The sequence below is a fragment of the Misgurnus anguillicaudatus genome, chromosome 10 (assembly GCF_027580225.2).
Source record: "Misgurnus anguillicaudatus chromosome 10, ASM2758022v2, whole genome shotgun sequence".
Classification (NCBI taxonomy): Eukaryota; Metazoa; Chordata; class Actinopteri; order Cypriniformes; family Cobitidae; genus Misgurnus; species Misgurnus anguillicaudatus.
In genome coordinates, this window is record NC_073346.2 from 35,534,347 (window position 1) to 35,549,192 (window position 14,846).

Genomic DNA, 14,846 nt, shown 5'->3' on the forward strand with positions numbered 1-14,846 from the left:
AAAGTCAACGAAAATCGAGCAGGACCAAAAACATTTTACAGCTGATCGCTGTGAAAGACGTTAAGCGACGTCGTAACCGCAATGACAGTGTTTTTAATATGACAAAGTAAGTGTTTTGATTAATGACATTAATGTTTATATTTTTAATTAGTGTGTACAACTAGTCAACTAAATGAATAGAACATGGCAAAGATGAATGCACATTTATATAGGCTATTGATTCAATAGATTTATAGTATTTTGAATAAAAACTTGTCATGGATTTATTGCATTTTGTAGAAAAAATAATCCGTTTTTATAATAAATCTTTGAAAATCAACTTATGGATTTGAATTTTTTATGTTTTTATAACCTAAAGATGCTATGTGAAAGTTTGTAACAGAAAATAGTTGTTTTCATCTTGTCACTTTCTTGGTATAGAAAACACGTTTTTACCAAAATTTGTCAAAATGGATTTATTGCGTTTTGGAACCAAACTCTTCATATATATATGTCCCATTGTTTGGAGTAAAGTTTGGGCCAGGCTAAACTGATGCTGTGCATCCAATCAGAATTTCACATTGAACATTGATTGGTATTTTTCCATCAATGCATATCTGATTTAAAAAAAATGGCTGTTTTTTTTGGCCGTTTTGTTCTGTAGCGTGACTGACCTCTTTCAACAGTTCACGGCTCTGGGAGTAGTTGTCCTTCTCCGAAAAGATGTTAGAAAGTTCTTCGTATCTCTTCACGGCTTCTCTGTCGGCACAAAGTTATTTTCTCAGTTCTGTGTTCAACAACGACCACAAATGTATGACCGTAAAATGTAGGCTACATTACTGAATTTAGATGTATCCAGTTGAAGGAAAATTATATATAATTGTGACCAGAACTATTGCTGTCCAGAGTTTATTCATTATTTATTCTCAATCTGTCTTTTTCTTTTTTACTTTGTCATTAGCTGCATTTCCATAGCAAATTTGCGCAAACCTAGTGTTATTTTCTAAATCTTGACAAAAGACCGTTTATTGATGATATGTGACTGAAACGTAGTTTTCTTTTTACGATAAGTCATTCTAAACATCACGACTGATGTTGGTAGGTTTATTAATAACACATCCACCGCACTAGGCATTATTTTTAACCGAAGGAGACATAGGAGTATTATCCAAACATTATTTGCAAAGGAAAGCTCTTATTAACGGCAAACGTGTTTCTTTAAGTAATAATACATTATTTTTAATCAAAAGAGATGTAGGAGTGTTATCAACATATTGAGGTGTTTCTGGGAGGATTTAGTAAATACAGTCATCTTTAAATAATAATTATTTGATCAGGTGACCTGAAAATGCGAATAAACTGTTTCAATAGGCTTCATGCCCAGCTGCACTACTTCCTGAACTTCAGCCAGCTCCTTGTTTCCTGTCTGCCATTTTTGGACAAACTGATTAATCCAGGTGTGTCTGATTATTGTTGATGTGACTACTGAGGTCGGGCACACCTGGATTGGTCAGTTTGTACACTGGTGGCAGACAGGAGGAAGCGGGGGGCGGGCTGAAGTTCAGGATGTGGTGCAGCTGGGCATGAAGCCTATTGAAGTTTCGTGAAATACACCTTTTCCAAATTGACTGAAAAAAACCCTCATGCGAGCCTAAACACTTTTTGCAATACATGCATTTTTCGCAAAATTAACGTGTTTATATTCGCCGTATTTTTTATTCGCAATGTCAATTGAATTTATTCAATGGTGAAATCATTTTATTTATGTTACTGCAAACTAACAAAAACGTGTTTAGAAATAGAAGTCTATGGGGTTTGTTTAGGAGGGTTTAAAGCATCTTTTCACTGTTACTGTATATGTTACAACACAACACTGGCTCATTCATTGATTTGCATTGGAAGCAGGACCATCTGGTTGTCCGAACAATGGAAGACAGGGTTGTTTTTGGGAAACATATACATGTATACAGTAGCCTGGGTTTTCCCATGCTGCCTTGCGCGCAAATTTATTCATGCTGCAAGCCTAGCATGGAAACTATGGACCTATTTTGCCCCTGAAATAGGGGACCAATCACAGAACGGGGAGGGGGCAGCAAGACAATGACAACGTCTATGCGACACACCAAGCAGTTTTGTATATCCAACACGGCAGCAGACGCAAAGTTACTTTTCAATGCAGCCTTAGATAGTGTTCTAAGTAGTTTTGAACTCAAGTTTATTTACAAAAAAGAGCAACTTTTGCCGTTAAACAATTTCATATCCAACAACGATGTTTGGATATGGCAAGACATGATAGCAACGGAGTTTTATGGGACTAACCTGCTAGGCATCGTCGTTGACGAAGTACAATTTACTTATAAATGGTAATGGTTTAGTTGCATAGCTTTCAGCTGTGTGCACACATACCGATAAAAGTTGTTTACGTTTGAATTTATGTCGCTCTACATACGTCATTTGGTATCATTGAAACGATTGACTATGAGCTACGTACAGATGCATTTGATAGACGTTCCCAATAAACGGCTCTGGGCATTCGTAAACCACGCCTCAAATACGAGAAAATGAGCATGTGGTTCCCAGACCACGTCTTATTCTCTATGACACTGGTCTGGTGTTAGCCATGCTAATAAATGTATGCATTTGGCAGACACCTTTACCCCAAGCGACTTACAGTGATATACATTTTTATCAGCATGTGTGTTTCCTGGGTTTAAACTCATGACCTTTTGCATTGCTAACACAATGTTCTACCACTGAGCTAACGTAATACAGGAAACCTATTTAAAAATCAGTATTTTTGCAACTCCATTGGTTATTGCTAATGCCCCAGTAATGACACACACTGCATTGTTAAGATGCAACAAACACCAAATATTTCCGATAATGCATTCAAAAGCAGGTTTCCAAAGTAAACATACCTGTCTGTCTCCTGCCATGTCTTCCTCAGTCTGTGGATCGGGTTACTCTGCAGGGCTGACAGAATAGCATACAGCGAGGAGAAGTTTTTGCGGCTTCTGCAGGCCTGTTTGTGAGACAAACCACAGTCTGCCGTAAGTCATTTATTTTGGCTCATGACATGGCCTGTGTCTGTTAAGTGTAAACTCTTTTGACCTCTGCAACACTGATCCATTTCTCTAGAAGTCTTGCTCTCTGTTGGCTCTTCAGAGCTGTGTTCCACAAACACGAGGCTGTGACGGCGTTAGTCAAACGATTAAACTGCTTGATGGTGGCTCTGACGGACCAACACGCTCCTTCCCTCCCCTTCTTATCTCTTTGGGACCACAAGGAACCGAGACAGTGATGCGGCACCAACTTAAGAAACAGATCCTTGAGAAAATAAAAGTGCAAACATTATATTTAAGAACGTTAGCAACAGGCATCAAAATGTACAATGAACCCACTTGTATTCCAGTGGTTCTCAAAGCAAAGGGATTTCTTTTAAATGTGAATTCTCCCTCAAAGCATGCTTTATTTGTTTTTATTTATTATCTTACCGTCTCGATTCTGGTCAGCTGTTCTGCGATCACACTGGATGGAAACCCCAGAATGCTGGTGGCATCAAAGTCTGAGGGATCGGGAGAAGGGGACGTCACACCTTTTGAAGGATCTGTAGGAGATAAATATATAACAATGAATGATATTGTAAATTCTTTACTTTGAAATTATCCACCAACTATGCAAGTGATGGTCACCAGTCTATCTTACATAACTGCCAGGTAGGTTAGTCACCTACATAACTAACACAAACTAAGACCTTTTTTATACTGTCAGTCCAAATCCGATTTTAGTGCATATCCAATTTGACAGACTCACTGTCCATATTGTGTTTGACAACTGTTTAGATCCTATCTGTGCGTCCTGTAGCGTTCTGACGTTTCTATTGCAATAACCTTGCGCTGGTACGACAATCTGCCTCAACGTCAGACGCGTTTACGTGACTCGAAAGCACAAGGTAACCGAAAAGCTACACAAATGTGATCAGAGAGGTCAGACTGACTTTGATTTCCTTAAAAGGCTTTCAAACCACCTTTGGATGTAGACTGAACTGGATAAGAAAAAACTGATTTTATGTGCTTTTTGCCCGTTCACACAATATAAATGTGATTGGATTCCAATGGGATATGTACCAAAATAAGTACAAATAAACAATAGTTTTACAAATAAACAATAGTGTCAATCAAATTCATCTAGAATTTTTCTAGAATTTTCTTGAAGTGTTTAAGAAAAAAATGATTTTTAAGAAAAAAAATTATTAGTATTTTTGTCTTGTTTTCAGTAAAAATATCTAAAAATTCTTATATTAAGCAGAACGACCCCAAAAAATAAGTCTAGTTTTTAGACCAAAAATATCAAATTTCAAATGTAAGTGATTTTGTGCATAAAACAAGCAAAAAAATCTGCCAATGGAATAACCAAAAAAATCTTAAACATTTTTCTTAAATACTAAATTCTAGAAAAATTTGCTTACCCCATTGGCAGATTTTTTTTTTTGCTTGTCTTATGCACAAAATCACTTAAATTTTATATTTTTGGTCTAAAAACTAGACTTATTTTCTTGGGTTGTTTTGCTCATCAAGAAAAAGCATCTTAATTTAAAAATTTGTAGATATTTTTACTGAAAACAAGACAAAAAACTAGATCTTTTTTTTCTTGAAAATCATTTTTTGCAGTGTCTTTAAATTGTATATTTTTTGTCTAAAAACTAGACTTATTTTCTTAGGTCAGTTATCTTAATTTTAGATATTTGTACTGAAAACAAGACAAAAATACTAATTAAGAAAGTCATTTTTTGCAGTGTACCCCATGATTTACTCACCCTCAAGCCATTAGAGTTATATATGTTCATCCTTTTTCATATGAAAACATATTCAGATATTTTTGAAAGTGTCCTAGCTCTTCCAATCTTTATAACAAATGAATATAGGGTCCAGCTCCTTCAAGTCCAAAGTATGTGCATCAATCGATGCAAAAATAATCCAAATGGCTCCTTAGGGATAAATAAAGGCCTTCTGAGGGTAATCGATGTGATTTTGTAAGAGAAATATCCATACTTCAAACTTCACAAAAGAAACTAACTAGCTTTCGGTTAACGGCACCATCTTAGACTCCTCTGCATTCAGAAAAGGGTATCTGTCAGGAACTCGGACTGATGAACCCAAGAGCAGACGATGGGGGGTTTAAACAAAGACACTTTAATAACAAAAGAAACAAAATGCCCACGTGGGGGCAAACAACATCAAACAAGGCAACACAACAAGACCAAGACAGTAAAACTACTTGACTTGACACAATTTATAACACTAGACTAAACCACACAACAGCACTAACATGACGGTACAAAATGATCCTGCACAGTAGTGATGGGTCGTTCGCGAGCCGCTCTAAGAGCTGATTCTTTGTAGCGAACGAGCAGAGCCGAATCTTCAGACTCATGCAGGGGTGGCACTGTAAGAGCCGGCTCTTCTAAGGGAGCCGAGCCAGAAGAAAAGAGCCGAATCTATGGAAAGAGCCGAACTGCCATCACTAAAATTTAGAGCCGGAGCTTGAGCCGAAAGAGCCGAATCAATGGAAAGAGCCGGACTGCCCATCACTACTGCACAGGGCTAAAGAAACAATGACATTAAATAAGAAAACCACACAAGATAACGAGGACGGAACAGGTGATGGGAATAAACTTTAATAACAATAAGCAGGAGAACGAGGGGGCGGGAACAAGAGACAAGACACCGGAGGCACATGACTCAATACACAAAGCCATGAACCTCCACATAGAACTGCCAGAATCCTACCATCATGACTTAGACAAATACAAAACATAACTCAAAAGCAGGACCCTGACAGTATCAGCGTAGTGTACGAACTTTTGGTAGTGACGTATAATGAATGCAGAGGGTGGTTTTGCTTCCTGCTCTGTGCCTCCGCATTGGTCATACGTCTCTACGAAAAGTAGAAAATATGGATATTTCTCTTACAAAATCGCATCAATTACCCTCAGAAGGCCTTCATTGTTCCCCTGGAGCTGTGTGGATAACTTTTGTGAAGGATGGGTGCACATTATTTGGACTTGAAGTAGCTGGACCCTATATTCATTTGTTATACAAATTGGAAGAGCTAGGACATTTTCAAAAATATCTGAATATGTGTTCATACTGTGTGAAAACGGATGGACATACAGTATGTAACTCGGATGAGTAAATCATGGGTAATTTTCATTTTTGGCCAAACTATTCCTTTAACTATAATAATTTGAGCAATAGTTGTAAATACAGTAATATACTTTAATATTTAAGGTTCAAAAACACTAGTTTCTAAGAATTCTACTTTAGTAAATACTGTACTGTTAAATTTTACAGTATTTTTTCATCTGACCATTGACATTTGAGCCAGCCAACTTTTACAGCAGTGGAAAAATTAGCATTTAAAGGCGGGGTGCATGATTTTTGAAAAACACTTTGGAAAAGGGAGTCGGGCCGAGTACCAGCATACTTGTGGCCAATCAGCATTAAGGGGCGTGTCCACTAACCGACATCGTTGCCTGGGTTGCGTATGTGTGGGGTCGGTCTATCAAAAGGAGGTCCAGATTCTTTAGGGCTAGGGGCGTGTTTGTTTAGGTAATTTCAAATATTAACATTGGCTTTCAGAGACCATGCACCCCACCTTTAAATAGTTTTTCCTTATTGCTGTAACTTTATTTAACCCCATTCTTGACATTAAGCCACAGGTAAAATCACTATGTGCCTATTTTGTTTTATCATAGGTGGTGGTTTATTGCGTGTGATGCTACAACAGTGTTTCTCAAAGTGTGGGGCGGGCCCTACTGGTGGGGAATAGGAACATTACAAGTGGGGCGTGACAAATGGGAGAAAATCTATTAATTCAATTATTTATTGACCATACACTCAAAACGGCACATTTAAACATAAACCTAGCTTAAATCTTAAATAAATCACACTGTAAGAAAATGTCACGCGGTAACTTAAAACCTAGCTGATTACAATTTTGTTGGGGTGATTAGGACAGGCGGGGGTTGGAACCCTTCCCTACCTCCAAAGTGGGGAATGGCAGAAAAAGTTTGAGAAACAATGTGCTACAAACAGCACTGTATTGATGCAAATATAGAACAACAGCTAAATTCGTCTTTTTTCGAGGACAAACACGCAGAAATATCCTGATCTGATACAGATCCAGACAGCAGGGCTTTCTCGCTCAGCTCCTCGGCTATCTTCAGCAGTCTGTCTTTGATTTCGGCCCCCGAGGGGTCTGTTGGAAGAAGGGGGGCCAAACGCAGAAGAGGGGAGGGATCGCTCAAAGAACGGAAATCCTCAGGATAATCACTCAACCATGTACTGAACACTGTACACACGGCCCTGAACACAGTCAAGAGTCCATATAAACACTCCAACTTTACTACTATACTGATTTGAATGAGAAAACTGTTAAAACATACTTGTTGAACTGCTGACGGGTGCTACTTTTACTTTCCCCTGGAGCATTTTCCAATCTAGAAAATACAAATCGAAAGAGATCATGAATACCCTGATCTCAAGGGAATTCAAACATATTTCACCAGTTGGCTAATTTGTATGAATTCTTGCGTATCATACAAAACATAGATGGTCATATTTTAAGGAAAACACCACCGTTTTTTCTATATTTTATTATGTTCTTACCTCAACTTAGACGCATTAATACATCCCTATCTTTTTTCAATGCATGCACTTCATCTTTGCACAGCACGTCGTGAATGTGTTAGCATTTAGCTTAGCCCCATTCATTCCTATGGATCCAAACAGGGATGAATTTAGAAGACACCAAACACTTCCATGTTTTCTCTATTTAAAGACTGTTAGTAACACGAGTAAGTATAATGGCACAAAATAAAACTTTTGTTTGGAGCCATATGAATGAATTGGGCTACGCTAAATGCTAACACATTCACAAAGCGCTGTACAAAGATTAAAAGTGCATGCATTGAAATAAAGATAGGGATGTGTTAATTCATCTAGGTTGAGGTAAGAACATAGTAAAATGATCGTACAAATGAATACAAATTAGTATAGAGATGGCGATAGAAAGGCCAAAGTTACCCTTTGCAGCTTTAACTATACATACAGTTCATTGTTGCCAGTAGATTTAGCTTGTTAGCAAGTCATGTCTAGCACAGTATTTCTGACTAAATATAGTGAGGCAATATTTAAATTTAACCCCGGGTGATGCAAGAGACATGAAACTAGTTCTTGGAAACAAGCTGCCTGTAGCAAAAGTCAATTACTGTATACAGTTATTCGACCGCAAAATGCTGAAATAAAATCGTATGACTGTTATCTATTCTGTTTCTCCACGATAAGTTTGAGATTGTTGACCTGACAGTCAGGATCTCCAACACTCTCTGAGTGGAGGTGAAGGTGCGATAGGTGGAGAGGAAGATGGAGATGAAGGAGGAGTCGCCCATGGAGAAGGAGTGAAGAAGATGGAGGACCAGCTTCTCCTCTGTCCCTGCTTTAATGTGCTGCGAGCGAGATGCTTTGTACTGGAAGGAGAGGTACGAAAATGTTAGAAATTTCAGAGCGTTGAGCAGCCAGATTTTTTTTAAGATTGATAGGTTTTACCTGCAGGCTGCTGGGCGTCCCATGATGTGGCTTTACCAACACTGTGTAGATAACACCATCTTCCTCCAGTTCGGACACAGAAGACTGTACAACAGAGACAGAAAAGTAAAAAGCTGGGCCGGGTTTCCCAAAAGCATCGTAAGGCTAAGTAGATCGTAAAAACGATCATACGAATCATCTTAGAATTACGGGCCGTTTCTCAAAAGCTTCGTAGCTTAAGTAGCACTTAAAAATCATCGTAGATCTACGAGTGGTCTGGAGTAATTGTTAATTCATAAGTGCATCGTAAGACAACAGAGTTACAAGGTCACCTGCAGGACAACCAGCAAATTACACTCCTGCAATGACGATAATGTAATGTTTTAAATGTAGGCTATATTTGAAGAGTTTCGTTGCAAAACTAGATAAATCCATTTTTTTTCATTTTTGACAAAACATGTTTATTATTATGTTATCATGTTATTAGTTTGTTTTAGGGTGCTACTTAGCTGTTTTTTTTTTAAGTTATGAAGGTTTAAATCAAAACAAACCAACTGCAGTTGCATTGAAATTAATTGGAATGCACAACCAAAAAACGAGATTTCTGAACAATGAAAAAAACAGTGGTTATCTCGTTTTGCAACGAAACTCTTCAGTTATTGGGGTTTTCTTTGCTTATTTGTTTAAATTACTTTAATATAATTTAAAATTCAAATGAAAAATAAAATTTAAATGACTAAACATAAATTAACAAAGAATGAAAGCGTATTTAGTACAATTTTGGTAAAAGTTGGTACTAGCAAATTGATAATTGTTCCTACCAATTTCTGCTATAATTCATCTGGCTACAGTAAAAAAAAAATTTTTTGAAGGGTATGGCATCTGATTAAAGAAAAGAAAATAAATATTTACGGTACAATGCAATAATTCATAATAATAAATAAACATAGATAATGAACAACAGCAAATAATAATAATCTAAACTATAATATAAAATGCACAAGACATTTCGCAGTGGGACGAGTCCTAAATAAATACAGAAAATAAAATTTCATTATGAACAATTTTTAAAACATTTAAAAACCCATTGAACAATAATGAAAAATATTATAAAAATATTACTACACATCAGCTGAAGATCATTAGCCTAAACAAGCTTGTGCTACAAATTTGATTCATTCTGCTGGTGACATTTCAGCACAGATAGCGACTCGTAAGTAGCACTTAAAACCCAGCTGCGAGCGATTGTTATACGTGCATCTTTGGGAAACGCACGTACATGAACAACGAATGTTCGTTAAGTAGCTCGTAGAAAGCACTCTTAAGTGCTAAGTTCAATCGTTATCGGGAAATCCAGCCCTGATGGGTTTATCCAAATCAATTGGGTGGAATCTGTGTTAAGCAATCAGATTAGATCTGCTGGTTTTGTGCATGAGGCGGTCCTTACCAGGTCAAGTGGACAGTACCAGGTTGTCTTCATCGGCGACGGCTCCCCCTATCAGAACAGACAAAATATCATTTACATATATGCATCTTTCATCCAAAGCGACTTGCAGTGCATTTAAGCTATGCGTTGTATCAATATGTGTGTTCCCGGGGATCAAACCCATGAACTTTTGTGCTGCTAATGCAATGCTCTACATTGTAATTTACCCTGAGGTTGTATGAATGCATTTAATCTCTGTGATCAGATCATTAACCACAGAAGATATTAGTCTACATGCACACAAGAAATGCTTTCTGTCATGCCACAACAATGTCTGAACTTACAGGGAAGTATACAAACACAAGAACAGTTGTGTTGGGCTTGACATTGAAACCCTTAAACCCAACAAGGCTTCATAGTTAGCAATGAACACAATGAACACTTACAGCTCTTAAATTGAAGTCTTTAACCCAATAATGCAACTAGTGCTCAAGTAAACATGCTAGATGTGCTATCTGAATGACAAAACAGTGACATGATTATTACTAAGCATCTTAAATTTCAACATGGTTTCCGCTAAAGTCTGACGCACAATGTTTGATCGCCTACTAAGATCTATGTCCAAATTACAGGTATTTTTTGATTTTGCTTGAGCAAGGTCAACAAAACCATAAATCCATAAGCCTTAATGAAACCAAACATTCAAACCTTACAGTTTCCTACCAGGAAATAAAATCTTAAAGTGTGAGAACAACGCAGATCATAATGCTACCTTCAACTCAACGAGTCCAGGCAGGCAGAGGTTTGCTAACTTCCTGGAAATCCTCACAGTTTGCTGGAGAAAACCAACGTCTCCTTCGGGCCTTTTCATCTGTTCTGTGAAATCTGCTCTTTATTTGCAGCTTTCAAAAGGCTGGTAATGTCATTCAGTGAGCTTTTCTTTCTGTCTGTATCGTCCCTGTTTAAATCTTGCTCTGTTACAGAGCCGTGTAAACACACCTGAGCTTCTCGCAAGGACAACCCCCTCTACACACACACACAAACACGTCACAAGGACACTCTTATTACACACACACATTTCACAATGACACTCCTATTGCAGACACATACACACTAGTCTCTCTCTCTCTCTCTCTCTCTTTCTCAATCACTCACCTGTTTATGAAGAAGTGCACCTGTTACCCCAAAATCAAAACAAATATATGAAATGACATTTTGTTTAGAAATTTATGTTTAAAGAAAAAAAATTATGTTTATTTTTGAGACTATTTAACTTTTTAACAATTTTACATTTTGTTTAAAGAAAATTATGTTTATTTTTGAGACTATTTATCTTTTTTTAACAATTTTACATTTTGCTTAAAGAAAGGTATGTTTATTTTTTAGACTATTTAACTTTTTAACAATTTAATAAAAAAGGTTATTTTTTAGACTATTTAACTTTTTTTAACAATTTTACATTTTGTTTAAAGAAAATTAAGCTTGATTTTTTAACTCTATTTAACTTATTTGTTTTACAATTTTACATTTAGTTTAAAGAAAAGTAAGCTTTATTTTTGAGACTATTTAAGTTTTGTAACAATTTGACATTTTGTTTAAAAAATTAAGTTTATTTTTTTAGACTATTTAACTTTTTTAACAATTTAAATAATAAAAAAAATTATTTGTAAGACTTTTTAACTTTTTTAACAATTTTACATTTTGTTTACAGATAATTAAGCTTTATTTTTGAGACTATTTAACTTTTTTTAACAATTTTACATTTTGTTAAAAAAATGAAGTTTATTTTTGAGATTATTTATCTTTTTTTTGACAATTTTACATTTAAAAAAAGTTTATTTTGAGACCCTTTATTTTTTAACAATTTTACATTTTGTTTAAAGAAAATTGTGTTTATTTTTTAGACTATTTAACTTTTTTGACAATTTTACATTTTGTTTAAAAAAAATAAGTTTATTTTTGAGACTATTTACCTTCTTTTGACAATTTTACATTTAAAAAAAAGTTTATTTTGAGACTATTTAACTTTTAACAATTTTACATTTTGTTTAAAGAAAATTATGTTTATTTTTGAGACCATTTAACTTTTCTGACAATTTTATATTTTGTTTAAAAAAAATGTAGTTTATTTTTGAGACTATTTACCTTTTTTTTTGACAATTTTACATTTAAAAATATAATTTTTGAGACTATTTAACTTTTAACAATTTTACATTTTGTTTGAAGAAAATTAAGTTTATTTTTTAGACTTTTTTTAAGACTATTTATTATTATCTCATCAATTAAACATTTCCGTGCCAATGAGCTTTCCTGATAAGTTTTCTACGGTAATCTGTAATTGTGCTATTATCCACTAGATGGTGCTCCTACCCAATTTATAAAAAACTGCAGCAAAAACTGAAACTCTGAGTATGTTTTGATAATCGTTCTGAATCTGATCTCCATAACAAAAATCCAATTATTTCAGATTTTTGCTCAAATGTTGTATTTTTAAAGAACCTACCGATATTTAAGAGGTTATAAAAAGAGAACAACTGAAGATAGGATGAAACGTTTTTTTTTTCTGTTTTGTTTGTTGTTTGTTTGTTTGTTTGTTTGAAAGCAGAGGGCCTGTTCTTTCATTTGATATATTGTATGTTTATATATTTATAGAATTTTTTTTCCTGGAAAGCATTTTGTAAAACTTTTGTAAAAATCACAAAAAATACTGGCGAACAACTTTTTTTAAAGGCTGCAGGGGAATTAAGGTAATTGTTTCCTTGTTTATGCTTTTTGGATATTGTTTGTTAATTAAACTTAATTTCTTCTTATTTCAATAGAAAGTTGTTTTACTGTAAAATAGTATAAAGTAGTTTAGTAAAACAGTATACAAAATTGTTGTATTGCAGTAATAAACTAATGAAGGGGCATCATTATGAACATGAGATTGATAGGAATTGTTTTTTTGGAAATGTCCTTAACTGTCATGCAAGACACGTCATTGTGCGAAAATCACAATAGTCCTAAAAATAGACTGTGTTGCCTTTATGCAAAATGAAAGTTCCTATTTTTGATTTCTTAGATGTGGGGGTAAAATTTGATCCGCACACGTCATTCATTCACTCATATTTGTGCGGCTGACAAACCTGTTTGGTATGAAAAACTGAATAAAGCCCTATAGTAAACAAATAGACATGTTTGTATTGACTTTGAATTTCAACAACATCGACCTTCCATTCAAATCTCCTCCTTATTTCCATGCAACACAGACGCACTGTAATTTTACGGTTTATTATACAAAATATTCTTAAAAAGTCAGTTGCCTATATCAGCTATACTGTACGACTACAGCCACCACCTGTTTATCTGACAGGGATATTCGAGCACATATTGACACACAGATAGGGATGGGCAGTACAGGTGTTTGGGCTGTGGTTACTTGATCTTGTATGTATAGCGTGTGATGTGAATGAACCTGCTGAAGGAACCTGTTTGCATTCTTATAGTTTTAAATGGAACAGCTGAGTTCCACATTTCAGAAAGTAAAAATAGCCGACTGTACGAGCCGCAGGTAAACCAGAAACAATTATAGTAGCCTAAGCAGAATTGAAACTGGGTCTACACAAACCTCATCAGGTTCATCCTTAGTATCAGATTTGTATTGCGTGTAAATTCTTGGATTCATTCTCCACTTCACGTTTATTGATTTTGTAAATCTGAGTCCTGCTTACCTGGCACAACTTTCTAGGGCAGTCGCCCGGTCATTGCAATGCAGTTGCTAGGGTGTTTTTGGTGGTTGCTATGGCATTGATATGCATATCAATAGAGTTCTGACTAGTTGTTAGCACATATGCTATACAATCCCTATAAGATGTTCTGGGTTGCTGGCCTGCTGAAAAAAGCTATAAAACCATTACAGAAAATACTAATGGTTTCATTGGTTTTTTTGGGAATTTTATTGGTTCTAATGGAATATGGCCCAAACACACTACAGTGTATTGGTTTTTGTTAATGGTATGTATTGGTTCTATTGGTTCTATGTATTGGTTCTAATGGAATATATGGCCCAAAACACACTACAGTGTAGTGGTTTTAATGGTAAAAGCTAATGGTTCCTATTGGTATTTTAATGGAAACCATTAGAATTTTCTGTAATGGTTTTATTGTTTTTTTCAGCAGGGTGCTAAGCCACAGAGTTTGAGATATCACTCCTATCTGTCAGCCTAACTTACTGTACATGCCAAAATGTTATATTTACACTTTAAAAAATGCTGGGTTGTTTCAACTGTTGGGTTTAAAGTCAACTGATGGTTGGGTCAAATACGGACATTTGACCCAATGGTCAGTTTAACCAACAGTTGGGTTTGTCCATATTTACTCAACCATGAGTTGAAACAACCCAGCTTTATTAAAGTGTGGGCATTTATAGAATATATACTATACTACCACTAAAATATAAACAATAATATACAAAAGCTGTCACCGGGATGGTACACTGGGTACCTAATATTTTCATTTAAGTACCGATATATATTTAATAACAAAATTTACCTTTTTTGTAAGGCCACCGCCCCAGTGACAGCTTTTGTACCTTTTTTTCAGAGTGATGGACAGCAATAATAATACAGCCTTAGGGACGTGTACACCAAAACTTTTAAACGACGTAGGCGTCGGCCAGGTTTTTTCAGCTGAACGTTTTGGTTGTTATGATACTTCTGATTTGTTTATCAGTCGTTGAACGATGCGCCGGTTGGTTGTTGTGATATTTGTCCTGCCCATACTCCACTGTGATTGGACGGCCAAGTTAGAAGTGACATTGACAAGCTGAAGTTTAAAGGTCACATTCTTTCTGATCCCATTTTTTAAACCCTAGT

General features: G+C 35.6%; 1 protein-coding gene across 3 annotated transcripts in view; it reads right to left on the reverse strand.

The window, feature by feature from the left end:
• Positions 1 to 14,846, reverse strand: part of rgl2 (ral guanine nucleotide dissociation stimulator-like 2) — a 40,993-nt gene that overhangs the window by 12,668 nt on the left and 13,479 nt on the right. For 2 of the 3 annotated variants that reach the window (XM_073872504.1, XM_073872503.1), the window contains exons 3-11: positions 10,015 to 10,062; positions 8,589 to 8,672; positions 8,343 to 8,509; positions 7,427 to 7,480; positions 7,150 to 7,346; positions 3,474 to 3,583; positions 3,091 to 3,306; positions 2,898 to 3,001; positions 654 to 738 (exon numbers count right to left, since the gene is read on the reverse strand). In XM_073872504.1, the coding sequence (XP_073728605.1) occupies positions 654 to 738; positions 2,898 to 3,001; positions 3,091 to 3,306; positions 3,474 to 3,583; positions 7,150 to 7,346; positions 7,427 to 7,480; positions 8,343 to 8,509; positions 8,589 to 8,672; positions 10,015 to 10,062 (1,065 nt within the window). Of the gene's footprint in view, positions 1 to 653; positions 739 to 2,897; positions 3,002 to 3,090; positions 3,307 to 3,473; positions 3,584 to 7,149; positions 7,347 to 7,426; positions 7,481 to 8,342; positions 8,510 to 8,588; positions 8,673 to 10,014; positions 10,063 to 10,765; positions 11,069 to 14,846 lie in introns of those variants that run through there. The other variant, XM_073872505.1, reaches the window with a different exon arrangement.